General features: G+C 36.2%; 1 protein-coding gene across 2 annotated transcripts in view; it reads right to left on the bottom strand.

Annotated features, from left to right (window-relative positions):
• Nucleotides 1-14,302, bottom strand: part of plcg1 (phospholipase C, gamma 1) — a 62,439-nt gene extending 48,137 nt beyond the window's left edge. Inside the window, exons 1-2 of one of the 2 annotated variants that reach the window (XM_084427223.1) lie at nt 14,063-14,302; nt 13,178-13,463 (exon numbers count right to left, since the gene is read on the bottom strand). In XM_084427223.1, coding sequence (XP_084283349.1) covers nt 13,178-13,397 — 220 coding nt within the window. In that variant the 5' untranslated portion in view covers nt 13,398-13,463; nt 14,063-14,302. The remainder of the gene's footprint in view (nt 1-13,177; nt 13,464-14,062) is intronic. The other variant, XM_084427222.1, reaches the window with a different exon arrangement.
• Between the last annotated feature and the right edge of the window lie 549 nt (nt 14,303-14,851).

Genomic DNA, 14,851 nt, shown 5'->3' with positions numbered 1-14,851 from the left:
GAGGTGTAAAATGAGCCTATTTCCAAAAAAAAGTGGAGTATCCCTTTAAAGCACAGATCATTTGACACACAGTATCAAATGTCCTGTTCCGTCCATTCCCATGTTTATCACTGCCATTCGGATTCAATCGTGGTCCTCAATCCAGAAACTTGAAAAATATATTACATACAGAAAGCGGCCATTGTGTTCATGAGCTCAACAGATACGCCTGTGATTGGCTACATTGCTGAACTCTGCAAAAACACGCCGTAAACAGAAACCTTTGATGAGAGTTTACACACAAACAGTCACGGGAGCGTTTTAAAGCAGCAGATATCATGTTAACTGATCAAACAAATCCTATTCATTTGATTAAATTAATATTAATGTTGGCGGCCGGCAAAATATTTTCAGAGCAGGAAAAACTCGAACTTTTAAATAACAGGTTCTAGTGCGCCAACAAGTAAGCCTGTATGTTAGCAAAGACTAAAATTAACTTCAAAATGTGCCAAGTAAGAAGAAAAGTTGGCTTTGAGTAAATAAAGTTATTTCACTCGCTGGAACAGATATTCATTACAAACTATGACATGTTTAAGCCAAAATTACAACATTACTTAAAGTGCCACTATTTTAAAGGGTCCTGATGTTGTTTTTGGAGTCTCCTACAACAGGTTTACATGCATCCAAGGTAAAAAAAACACACGTTTTCTCATAATAAATACACTGCGGCATCAACTTGTGATTGTGTTGTGATTCGTCAAACTCTCTAGTTCAGAATCAATTCTTTATTTGTCGTGCAGTTTGATCTATAAAACTTTTTACATTCACAAACCGCTATATTACACACACATATATATATATATAAAATAGGGGCAGTTTAAGCCAAATTAGGGATAATCTGATTCTGAATCTTGAAAGTGACATCACTGAATAGAATAAAAACAGCTTTTATCGGTAAGAAAAATGTATGGCTGGTAAATTCTTTATTTACCTATTGGAGGGCGGGAGGTTAATTTTGCACTCTGCCTGTAAGTCTCCGCAGAAAGAGAGTCTGTGAGGTGTGCGTGTGTGTGTGTGCTCCCCCTGTTTCTCCTCTCTCTAACCGCACTCATCCTGTGTCGCTCTGACAGAATCTTGTAAGAGAAACGCAGGTGTCATTAACGAAGAAACTGAATGAATATCGTTAGTAACATCAATTTCCTCGTAATCTCACGTCATAAACACAGCAAACAGTGGCAGACCAAAGCATAAATATAATTTTATATTGGTATAGTTCTGGATCTCTAAAAACGTCTTTTTCTAAGTTTAAACTTTCTTGTTCTGGACTTTTTGGATCAGGAACACAAAGCAACATCCCATCTACACTTGCGAGACTGATCGCATTACACAGTAACACACACTGCGCTGAACTCGTCTGCTGGATATAACAGGAGAGATCTGGAATGTGTGTGTGTGTGCGTGCGTGTAGTTCTACACTAGCTCAACATTTTAACTTCTTATAACCTACAATCATATGGTTACTACAATGCCACTGTTCAGTTTTATTAATTCAAACATACAGACCAAAAATTTTGTATCTGAGACTCCATATTAATTTATTATTATGCTGTATATAGATGAATTGAACTTATCTAATAATTGATGAACTTTACACAGTTATTGACCTGAATTAACACTGAACAACGACACTATTGTCTTCCGAAGAGCTGCGCACAGCAGACCTGAATTTCTCTCATTTGATCAAGTTGGCATAACTGATCATTATTTTCACGTTTATCAACGTGAAGCTGCTTTGCAACCATCGGAATTGTGTAAAGAGCTGTAAAAATAAACCTATTATGATATTTATTGTGGTACTGTGACTACAGAAACAATTTTGTAGGTTTTAATCATTTTTAATAAGAGTGACACTCATACATGATGGTTCTATGAAGAACCTTTAACATTCACGGAGCCTTTCCATTGGACGAAAGGTTCTTTAGTGAAAAATTATTCCTTAGATTCTTAGAACGTTCTTCATACTGATTAAAAAAAAAGGTTATTTTAAGAACTGATCAATGAAAGATTCTTTGAAGAACCAAAAATAGTTAGGCTATTCTATGGCATCGCTCTGAAAACCCCACATTTGCATTATTTTTAAGAGTGAACAGTTAATCTAATAGTGATTTTATTATGATATTGTATTGATTCGGGTTGTCGCTATGGCTGAAAAACTAAAATGTATTTATTTTAATTATTTCAAAATAAACTGGAATTTCTGAAAGACATTATTTCAATTAAAGGGAAATAAGCCTGGTTTTCAAAACCACACAAGAGCACTCAACAAATTAATAAAATCCAAACAGCATGAATAGCATTCTATTATTTACTGCTTCATGACATTGACTGTTTAAAAATCATACTAATAATAATAATAATAATATTCTTCAAGATTTTAACAAAACCTGACTTTGTGCTTTGAAGTAATGTTTTTCCCCCTCATCTTATTCTTATAAAAATGTGTGTTAATCAGTTCTTGCCACAAGGGCTGCCCCCTAATAGTCCACTAAATGATCAAGATTTGATAGTCGGTTAGTCGCCAAAAAAAAAAAAAAAAAAAAAACTCCACAGGAAGTGAGGTCACGCAGTCCGTGAGGGACAGATCGTTAACGGCGGGTAATTACAGTGTGTCGGCTAGGAAGTCAAAATCATCCATCGACCTCAAATATGCCTTATCATTTGAAAACTACTTTTATTTGTGTACACTCACAATAACAAGGAAACGTTGTGTTTCAGTCAAATAAAGACAACAAACAGGATGCTCTTTCTGCCGTCTCGGTCTCTGTGAACTGGAGTGCGTCACAGAAATGAACCGAAACTCAGCGTATATGGGCTACTTGCCTCACAGACAAATATATCTATAGAAAGCTTGAAATGTCTACTTTTAAACCAACCAATTCAAACACTCTGATTATGTAATCCGTATGAAAGGTGCATTTCTCTCTAAAGGCGCATTTACACTGAGGAGATGAAGAGTCATCATCGTCAACTTCATCTTTGCAGCCGACACTGACTCAGAAAACACTAGTTTATTAATAAACAAAACGTCTCCTTTCTATCTTTTCCGACACATTCATAATCATCAGGCTACTTTTGCGGCGAGCTTCATGCGTGCGCTTGAGCGAGGAATAGGCAGCGTTGGGTAGAAACTGATTAATATGGTTTACTGAAACTTAAATACTTGTAATTCAGAATCAGCATGAGATTTATTGTATGATTACACATACAAGGATTTTGTCTTGGTGACGTAAGCTTCCAGTGTACAGACAGAATGACAGCGATAAGACCGATAATAAAAGTAAAATAATTTAATAAAAAAAAAAATTATATATACAGTCAAAAGTTTGGAAACACTACTATTTTTAATGTTTTTGAAAGAAGTCTCTTAAGCTCATCAAGCCTGCAGTTAAAAAAAAAAAAAAAAACAGTAATATTATGAAATATTATTACAATTTAAAATAATGGATCTCTTTTTTAATATATTTTAAAATGTAATTTATTTTTGTGATGCAAAGCTGAATTTTCATCAGCAAGTACTCCAGTGTTTGGTGTCTTATGATCCTTCAGAAATCATTCTAATATGCTGATTTATGATCAATGTTGGAAACAGTTGTGCTGCTTAATATTTTTTTATAACCTGAGATACTTTTTTCAGGATTATTTGATGAATAAAAAGTTAAAAAGAACTGTATTTATTTAGAATAGAAATCTTTTGTAACAATATACACTACCGTTCAAAAGTTTGGGAACAATACTTTTTTTTTTTTAAAGAAATTAGTACTTTAATTCAACAAGGATGCGTTAAATTGATAAAAGGTGATGGTAACGATTTATATTGTTAGAAATGTTTTTATTTTGAATAAATGCTGTTTTTATGAATAAATGCTGTTAACGTTTTACTCATCAATGAATCCTGAAAAAAGTATTCAAAAAATATATATTAAACAGCACAACTGTTTCCATCATTGATAATAACTGAGTATCAAATCAGCATATTAGAATGATTTCTGAAGGATCATAAGACACCAAAGACTGGAGTACTTGCTGATGAAAATTCAGCTTTGCATCACAAAAATAAATTACATTTTTAAGTATATTAAAAAAGAGAACCATTACTTTAAATTGTAATAATATTTCATAATATTCCTGTTTTTTTTTTTTTGTTTGTTTTACTGCAGGCTTGATGAGCATAAGAGACTTCTTGCAAAAACATTACAAATAGTAACGTTTCCAAACTTTTGACTGGTGTGTATATATATATATATATATATATATATATATATATATATATATATATATATATATATATATATATATATATATATACACACACACACACACACACACAATACACAATATACAAAATAGACTATATATGCAAGTACAGGTATGTTAAATACAATGCAAATGAATGTGAATGGTTTGCTAAATAAATATGAGTATAATAGTGTTTTGTATTGGCCCGAGGGGCGTTTAACTGGGGTTGAGGAGCCTGGGGTTAGACACTGCTCTTGTGTCTGGCTGTTCTGGTGCTCTGTAGAGTCGGCCAGACGGTCACGGTTCGATGAGATGTGGCCTGGATGTGAGCGGGACAGAGGGATTTTGCCAGTCCAGTTCTTGGAAAGTGGGAAGAAAAGTACCGGTGATCTCCGGACTATCCGCTGTGGTCTTCTTATTAGATTATAATACATTTTAAAACACTCCTAGTCAGACTGTAGTTACTTTTTTATTGATTACATGTTATTCTCACACTGGCAGTAAATTACTGATTACATGTTATCCTCACAATGGCAGTAAATTATTCATAATTCATTGATTGTCGAAACAACATTGGGTAAACTGGCAGTGGGCGGGATCACACAGACCAAAACTAAAACAGACATTTCAAAGTACAATAAGAGGCGGTGGCATTGTTTTTAGGAGACACAAACACGTGAACATGTTTCCTGCAAACATATGGCATTTTTATGCTTTAATACATTTAATACAAAATGACATAAAGCACCTTTAAGTTCACGGTTCTCGCATGACATGCAGCTAAACAAAATATTTCATCTTTTTTAGCAAGCGTTTTATTTTGATTGGTTTTATTTTTCCAAGTATTTCTTTTAATTTTACATTTGTATGATTTAAATACATAATAGCTTTTCGTTAAACTCACAAACTAGTATTAATATTTAATGCATTATGTTGTTCATAAAGAATAGAAAATATGTTCTTTCTCTTTGTATTTGTATAAGATAATCCTATTTAAATCAATGAAATAAACAAGTTAGCTCACAAGTAATCTAAAAGTAATCAAATATTTGTCTGATTATATTACTGTAAATATGTAAATGGATTACGTTACTAACTACAATTTCTGTCATGTAATTTGGAATCAGTTAAAATATAGTATAATCTACCAAGCACTGAAAATATAGGCTATATTACACCCATATATATTAAATGCTCATTATAATTTAGTATCCCCCCCCCTCCCCCGAGTATATATTTAAGCAATTAAATTAATATAGACATGCGATTAGTCGACTAATGTCTTTAATGATGGACTACTAGTCGACTGAAAAAGCTCGGGAGCAACACTACTTGCATTCAAAAGGACATTTAATTTTTTGTATCTGAATACACATCGTCTTAAAATAAAACAAATATTAATTTAATCTTAAATTCAAATGGGAGTCACGTTCAACGCGGATGCACAGCTGAGAACCAAGTCAAGGATTCATGAATCACTTGAGGAGAATATCACAAGAAGAAAAAACAGCCCGAAAAGCCAATCCAACTTACTGAACGGTCTATGGCATACCTCCTTTTTTGGCAAATTCCCAACATAATGGGAAGAAGGTGTTGTTTTGGTACATATTTGGATAATAGGAATCCAGATCTGTTCGTTCCCATTCCTCCTGAAATCAGCCAGTGATCTCAAAAAATGCAAGCGTTGGATTGAAGTAGATGCTACAGTACCAGTCAAAAGTTTGGAAACACTACTATTTTTAATGCTTTTGCAAGAAGTCTCTTATGCTCATCAAGCCTGCAGTTAAAAAAAAAAAACAGTAATATTATGAAATATTATTACAATTTAAAATAATGGTTCTCTTTTTTAATATATTTTAAAATGTAATTTATTTTTGTGCTGCAAAGCTGAATTTTCATCAGCAAGTACTCCAGTCTTTGGTGTCTTATGATCCTTCAAAAATCATTCTAATATGATGATTTGATACTCAGTTATTATCAATGATGGAAACAGTTGTGCTGTTTAATATATATTTTTTGGAATACTTTTTTCAGGATTCATTGATGAGTAAAACGTTAACAGCATTTATTCATAAAAACAGCATTTATTCAAAATAAAAACATTTCTAACAGTATAAATCGTTACCATCACCTTTTATCAATTTAACGCATCCTTGTTGAATTAAAGTACTAATTTCTTTTAAAAAAAATAGTTATTGTTCCCAAACTTTTGAACGGTAGTGTATATTGTTACAAAAGATTTCTATTCTAAATAAATACAGTTCTTTTTAACTTTTTATTCATCAAATAATCCTGAAAAAAGTATCTCAGGTTATAAAAAAAAAATATTAAGCAGCACAACTGTTTCCAACATTGATCATAAATCAGCATATTAGAATGATTTCTGAAGGATCATAAGACACCAAAGACTGGAGTACTTGCTGATGACAATTCAGCTTTGCATCACAAAAATAAATTACATTTTAAAGTATATTAAAAAAGAGAACCATTATTTTAAATTGTAATAATATTTCATAATATTACTGTTTTATTTTGTTTGTTTTTTACTGCAGGCTTGATGAGCATAAGAGACTTCTTTCAAAAACATTAAAAATAGTAACGTTTCCAAACTTTTGACTGGTACTGTACTAAACTAGACTAAATTACTGGCCAAAAGCAAAGGAACAGTAGAAAACAGTGTGATGGATGCTTTTAGAAAGGTGAATATTTGCTGAAATATACCATTGGCTGAAATAGCACTTGTTCTTTATGACACTGACCATCGTTCAAGGCATGCTTTGCACAAAGTTTATTTTAAGAAAAACACACAAAAACATGATTTACTCAGTTTGGATGCAGAAAGTTTCTTGCTTCTTGACCAGCGAGTAGATTTCCCCATGCAATCGCACTCTTTTCTCTTCTTTTACTGATATTTTTAGTGTTTCAACATAACCTGATAAAGCTTGTGCTTTCTTTTTTTTTTTTTGCGTGACGATAAACTTTTGAAGTAATTTATTCAAAATCCTCAGCTAAATCAACTCAACGACATAGGGTTAATAACCACCCCTGAAAAGTAATTAGTGCGGTTAAGAAATCTCCGATATTTGGTCAATTAAACATTTTCTTAATGAGGCCAATAAAAGAAACTAGTCAAACTTAAGTTAAATCAAGGATCAGAGATGCAGCAGAATTCAACCACTAGTACACAATCCCTTGAGAAATTGATAATCATGATTTGTTTAAAATAGAAATCACGTTTCTCCCACTATTCTGAACAGACAACTAAATAAAACAGTAGTGATGGCAATTTCAAAACAAGTGTCTGTGGGTTTTACCTGATCTCTGATCAGTTTTATACATTTGTAGACGTTTTAAATTAGATATTAGTATAATTAAAATGGTAGTTAATAGTGTCTTATTGGCCTGTTTAGCGGAGCCATTCATAGAACAAACCCTGACAATTGCTAAAAGAACATATAGACACTTGATAATCTTAGTAGATGATTAGATAATTGCATCTAAAAGATTTTACTTTCAATAAAAAAAAAAAAAAGTGCAATAGATTTGTAAAAGGTGTTTTTATGCATGTTTGGCCCGGGTTTTTGTTGCATTTACACTGTTCTGACCACTAGGGGTCACTGTGGAGACGGGTGTCGGGTTGTTTCAACGTCTCGACACAATACGGCACATTTGCTTCAACTGTTTCACGAAGCCTCGATCTGCCCACCACTACAAAACTGTCCATTTAAAAACATTTAATTAATTTAATTAAGTTTGAATAAATGACTCACTCAAGACTTGTTTCATTACTGGATGAATCGGCGTTGTTGAAGAATCTCTTGAATGAATGACAATTTTTTAACAGTCTCTTGTCGCCACCTACTGGTGTAACGATGTAATTGATAGTGGTGAAAAAAATAAAATAAAATAATAATTCGATTCTGTTCAGTATCGCGATATTTTGCGCACGCAACAGTAGCGCAAAGTATTGCGATATTTAATTATAAATAGCGATATAAAATTTTACTTTCGGGTTTTCTCGGAGTTTACTCTGATAATTCACATTTGCGTATTACATCCACAAGGTGGCGCTTGTTGCGGTGCTTTCAACAGCAAATTCAAATGAAAATGGCTTCACCATCACAACCGTTTGCACACGACGCTCCGTCTTCTTTCAAATCGAAAGTGTGGGCATGTTGACCAACTCATTTTTCTAAACAAAAATGCCAATATTCCCAAATGAAACCAAAGTTGATGACCTTGCAGCCAACAGGACGGGACTCTAGCAGCTCTAAGTTACTCTTATTTATATGATTATTCTCAGGTTTCTGTTACTCTATTGTATTTAAATAAGTAAGTTATGTGCTGGGGAGCTCAGCGTTCATGTGAGAGGTCTCCTATTCTGAGAATAATCACGTCCTGTCCTGTAATGAGGTCCTGTGTCCTGAGTGTTCAAGAACAAAGTTTTTGCACTTCAGTTATTGTGTAGAAGATAATGTTCACAGAATTAAATGTGACATTTGAAGTGAGTTGAGCAGTCTTATTTTTTTGTAATGCCTTTGAATAATATGAAATCGCAATATATCGCAGAATCGAATCGCAATAATATTGAATCGTAGCCCAAATATCGCAATACCATCGAATCGTCACATTTTTGCCAATTCCCACCCCTAGTAATCGATACAATCTTTATTTGAAGCGTCAAGTTACTTTCAAAACTGGCCCTCGATTTCCTCTTTTTCGATCGCTATTATAGCCAATGTTTATTTCCAAACTATAAACTTTTATCCCAGTACTTCTGTGATAATCTAAGTGTGGGTATCTTCTAGGGCTGGGTATTGACACAAATTTCACAATTTGAGTCGATTTCGATTCACAGGCTTGCAATTCGATTCGATTTCGATTCTGATTCGATTCAATATTGAATTTTCTCAAGGAAAACAAATCTCTTCACTAATGCTGTAAACTATGGGAGTCAGTGGTAGCCTATAGGCTTCATTAGCCTACTGTAATATTGAAGGTAAAAATTAACTGATTTGTATACAAACACTTAAATTACACTTTTATTTATTTTTAGAATAATAAAGTTATATGAAATATAAACATTTAAATGGTGGCTGTCATAAAAACCTGCCAGATTTATTCAAACATGCATTAAAAATTGAAGAACATTAAACATTATAATGAATATGTAATATGGAGCATATCTTTAGCAAAATGCTCCTCTCTAGAGTTAATTTTTCCAGCTGACTGACGAGTTTATGGTCACCGGATATGGTTTTTCTGAGGTAAATGTGACGTTACATGACATTGTTTACAAGCTGTTTTACTGACGTCTTTCCACGGTTGAAACACTGAGCGATTCCATGTCACATGACACGGATTTCGATAAGTTGTACTCTATCTTTAACACACTTTCAGACGCTCATTCATGTTTATTTTGCGCGGTAACTGGTGTTATTAAGACGGAAGAGAAGATCATGTGCTGCTCTCGAGCGATCTCACGCCACAGCGCCAAAACGGTATTTATGGTTTTGAATTTCGTAAGAAAATGGACGTAATTTGAAATCTGAGACTTTGTTTCATATCAATAGTAACAAAGCACAAAGATTATAGTGAGTTATTGGATGGGATGCGCTACAATGTTCCATTCATGCATCAACTGAGAACAGGATGACTAGCCTAATCGAGTCTTGGGATTTAAGAATCGATATCGGTTCGTAAAAATGAGGATCGATTAAAATCGAGAAATCGATATTTTTTTACCCAGCCCTAGTGTCTTCAGGTCGGAGTAAAGGGTGTGGCGAACTGTCGGTGAAAGCTCTGCCTGTTAGGCTGTGTGGTTACGGGTAGCATTGTGTAGCTTTCGGCACAGCAGCTGTCCCCGTCTCCCTGAATCAGGACAACCTTTACACTTTGACTTACGTTTCAACTCAAGCAACTGCTTCGGGTCAAGTCTAACACCGCTAAAACTTTCTGACCCAAATCCAAATTCATTAGGCGAGTCAGTTTCTCGTTTAAAGATTTTTTGTCCCGATAAACTGAACTCACCAGAATTTACAAGAACAAAGTACTTGAATTTCACCCAAAAAATATGACCTGAGCGGAGCCAGATACTAGTGTCCATATTTGCTCCATCTGTTTCTTTTTATATGGTAAAGTTGGAGAGTACAAACACAACAGTCCTGCGGAGGAAGCCGCTCTCTACGGCAAACACACACACACACACACACACACACACACAGGACAAAGGCAGTTGGAGCTCAGGCTGGGTGCAAGAGAACCGCTTGACAATTCCAAACAGGGCAGCAGGAAACACAAGACTGCACGGCACAACCAAGAGTCTTCCTGTCTCGCAAACACACACAACAGAAAGAGCGCAGACACACACACACACGCACACCTAAAGAGACTTCTGCCACGAGAACATCCAACAACAATCCGTCAAAACATCACATTTGAAACTCGAAACGTAATTTGTCCCAACAAGCGACTTTGACTTTGGCTACAGGACCGAACGCACAGAGAGCTTCATTAATGGCTGATAATCCAGCGTGAACTCTTGGTCTGAGGGTGAATTGGGTTGTGAGTTGTGGGAGAGTTTTGGTGTGGATCCAGCCTGGCTTACCAACCAACCGAAACACTCGTAACTGAGCTTATCTGGCCGGCTGATAAAGAGCAACGCACTGATAATCAGGCAAAATAAAAGGAGAATATATGAGTACAATCACTTGAGCATGAAGACCAAACCAAGCGCGTCATGCCTGACATCCGAACAAGTTCGTCACCTCTAACGCAGTCTGCGCCGCCTACGACTTGCACGTTCATGTTTCATAAGAATCGAACATGCTTTAAATGGTTTCAACTGATCCGTAAAGTTACACAGCATTCCAGAACATCTCTTCTTTCGTAAGCCCGACTGGTAAATAAAGAGCTTTCTAAAGACCTGTCAGCCGTGTTCCTCACATCGGCTCATCAAACAGAAGTGCCTTTGAAAACATGACGCTGTGGGCAAAACATTACATGACGTCTGAGAAGAGGGTTTGAGATTTACTATTAGGATAACGATTCCAAAGATAGGCTAAGCTGAGTCACCTCTGAAAAACACACTTTATTTGTGACAAACCAAAACGAAATGGCCACAACGGTTACCAAAACTCTACCAGTAGTGACTAACTAATAAAGTCATATATTCCCCCAATTAAAAATACCAACCCTTTTTAAGTAATACATGGAAAATATTCGTCCAAAACAGAAATGAGTTTCAGGTTTTGGCCAAAAACCAAAACAGTGAGATTTCATTAGCTCTGCTTCTATGTTGTGTTACAACTGGTTGACATATTAACAACTGGGACGTGTGACCAAAACTGACGCTAGAGCAATATGTAGAATTTGTACGGCTGAAATATTGAGAGCCAGGACTTTATCAAGGTTTAATTCATAACCTGAGAACACGACACACAGCATAACTAGTTCAGTTACCTAATTACCCCAAATTAATGACCAAAACCGTATCTCAGACAGTGCATCACTACATGATTTGACCAACTCATTTATGGTTAAAGGATGTGGCTTTTTTTTTTTTTTTTTATGTTTGTGGAGACCGCACTCAATGCAAGTAACTTCAAAACAATTTAATATTTCAGACCGAAGCATAACCAACAAAACTGATATTCTCTAAAGCCATTACAATGATAATAAGAACATTATAATTGTGTGTTTGGGACATGGCTTTAAATGGTGAGACTTGTAATCAGGCTCTCAGAAATTATATAAAAATTTGGATTTAGATTTATCGGCCAAAATTCATATCAGTGCATCCCTAATAACGAACAAAACTTATATTCTCTAAAGCCATGAATTTCCATTCTTCCCCCAAAAAAAATAAAAAAATTGGTTTTAGGATGTTCTGAATATTCATGACTTTTTCAGAGCTGGAAGTCACACTTTATTTTTTTTAAACATTTCCATGTTTTCCATGAGCGTAGGAACCCTGCTCCGCCTTTAGCCGGATCTCAGTACGTTTCGGCACACCTAAAGCAACAAATTTCCTGTGACGAAGAAAGTTCTCACCAAAAAAAATAAAAATAATAGGTGAACGTATGCTTCATAACATCCGTCCATTCCACACCTAAACATCGATTACTTCGACAAACCTCGCACACCAAACAAGTAATGGGTTTCTGATGTCCTTACACACAGCGGCCCATGAACTCAACATCTGATTTAAGAAAGTCACATTTAACTTCAGACGCGCGATTACACCACGGTGAGGCTCACTGGGTGTTTTTTTTCTCTTGTGTCGAGTGTGTCTGGTGCATCCGGAGCAGAGCGCAGCTGTGTGTAAGACATCCCGCCGCAGGAAAACAGCAGCACAGATGGGCCTGCCCTCCGATCAGACCCCAAACTGCTAGATGCGTTCACACACACTTGCCCAAAACAAGAGCATTCGCAGTGACTCTACATCGCCGGTCCACCGAACCAAACCCATCAAGGACCAAAACAAACAAAGAAGCAGAGCTGAAGACGCATCTTATAAAGCGCAAAATAAATACCTCCACAGAAACCAGACATACATAATGTGGACCAGTCAAAACCCCTGTCATTTTCCACCAGGAACACTAAAAATAGCCCGTTCAAGAAGGAAAATGCCTTGACGTGAAGAAAACGTTGGCAGTGCAGGTTTGAGTAATTCAGGCAGTCATTTTGTTTGGTTGAGTGCGCTTTTATAAATACGGCATCAACCACTTTAAAGGGAAATAATGTTTGGTATAAATAGCTAATGGCTTTGGGGACCAAAAATGTGGTTATGAAACATGCAAATACCACACCAAGTAGCCCTTTCTGAACCCATAATGCCGAGCACTGATTTACCAACCTAGCCAATCTGGAGTTAAACACCCAGAAACGAGGCGTAACTTACTTTCGCCCTCGATTTTATCCGTTCCTCTGGTCCAGATAATCTGTCTGGTCTCGAGCTTGACTTGAAACGTCCTCCTCTCGGGTCTTTGAGACTTTTTGGAGTAGAAGAGCGTGAGCACGGTGCCCAGCTCCAGATCCCGGTAGAGAGTGTTCACCTCGGTGTCGCTCACGGTCCAGGGTACAGGTCCATTGGAGGAGGAGAAGCCCGCGGGCGCAGCCATTTCCCCTGTTTGTTCTTCAGTTCCTCTCCGAATAATTCACAGCCTCCCGGGCCTGAGGAGGACACCCTGGAAAAGAGGGAAGAAAAATGTGCATCACGAAACAACATTATGGCACAGCAGCAGCAGAAATACACGCACTATATACATTGGTTATGAAAACACACACACACACACACACACACAGAAACAGAGGCCTGCTGTATGATGCATTTACATTAAGTTGGACTTATTGGCCTTTTTGGTGGTTATGTAGACAAACATAACAGACCATAGAAATGGTGAACAGCTAAATTGATAAATTAGTGCATTATGTACTGTTAGAATTATTATTCATTTAATATTATTATTATTATACATACACATGAACAGCAAATCATTCTCCCTCATATGTAAAACGCAAGTCTAGTATGTTTAAATAGATTAGATTGAGTTGATCTAATCTAATACTATTTAGTTAGCCTTAATAAAATCTCTTTAACACTGATGCGTCCAATGCAAACACACAAAAACACTGATACTCTATTATTAATACTAGCACAAATGCACATTCTTAAATTGTTTAAATATAGAAATGCGACAGAAAGATCGGAGGATCTATATTCCGATGATGATGATGATGATGATAGTGGTAATAATAATAATAACACAGGTTTGTTTTGTCTCACCGTGTGTGAATGCAGCTGGCTCTCTCTGGCGCTCAAGAAAAGCAGAATCACAACAGCGAGTGTGTGTGCAATCTCAGCGACGCGCATGTCGTCCGGGCTCGCGATCAGACGCGGGTTTGGCGGATCCTCGCGGTGTGTGTGATCGAGCCTCGCGAGTGTGTGTTCTCCGCCATGAGAGATCGGTGTGTGTGAGAGACTGAGAACCCTTCCCCCATCAGCCGATCCCTACAGCAGCAGCACACCGAGAGAGAGCACGGCCTCTTAAAGACACAGCGCGCACTTTCCCCACCGATAGCGCACTGCGCACTGCGTACTGCATACTTCTCTCAGAGTGTGTGTTTAATAGCATACTACAATACCGCACTTACGCTTTCTGTGTGTATTAGCTACTGAGCACAGTATTTTCAGTATGAACCAGATGACCTAGACAATGTTTAGAAATACAATACTAGCATAAACTGCACAGAGTACAAATCAAGTCACCTTCATTTATATAGCGCTTTTAACAATACTATTAAGTGTAAAATATGACAGCAGAGAGAGCATTCAGTATGGCTATGTCCTTATCTTAAAGTGTGTAAAACAGATAGTATGCATTGTGGATGTTGAGAATAGCATATTATAGTGCCAGCTTGATATCAATTTGACGTCAAAAGTTAGTCAAGACTTGATCAAGATACTGCATATCATTTTAAGGTCAGTTTGAAAGGCAATGTCTTCCTGTGGTAATTAGGTGAAAAGAGAAAGTTAATACCCACACTGAAATTGGTTTATGTATATGCAGGTCAA

Source organism: Rutilus rutilus, assembly GCF_951802725.1.
Source record: "Rutilus rutilus genome assembly, chromosome: 13".
Taxonomy (NCBI): domain Eukaryota; kingdom Metazoa; phylum Chordata; class Actinopteri; order Cypriniformes; family Leuciscidae; genus Rutilus; species Rutilus rutilus.
This window is presented reverse-complemented; position numbering and strand designations above follow the sequence as displayed.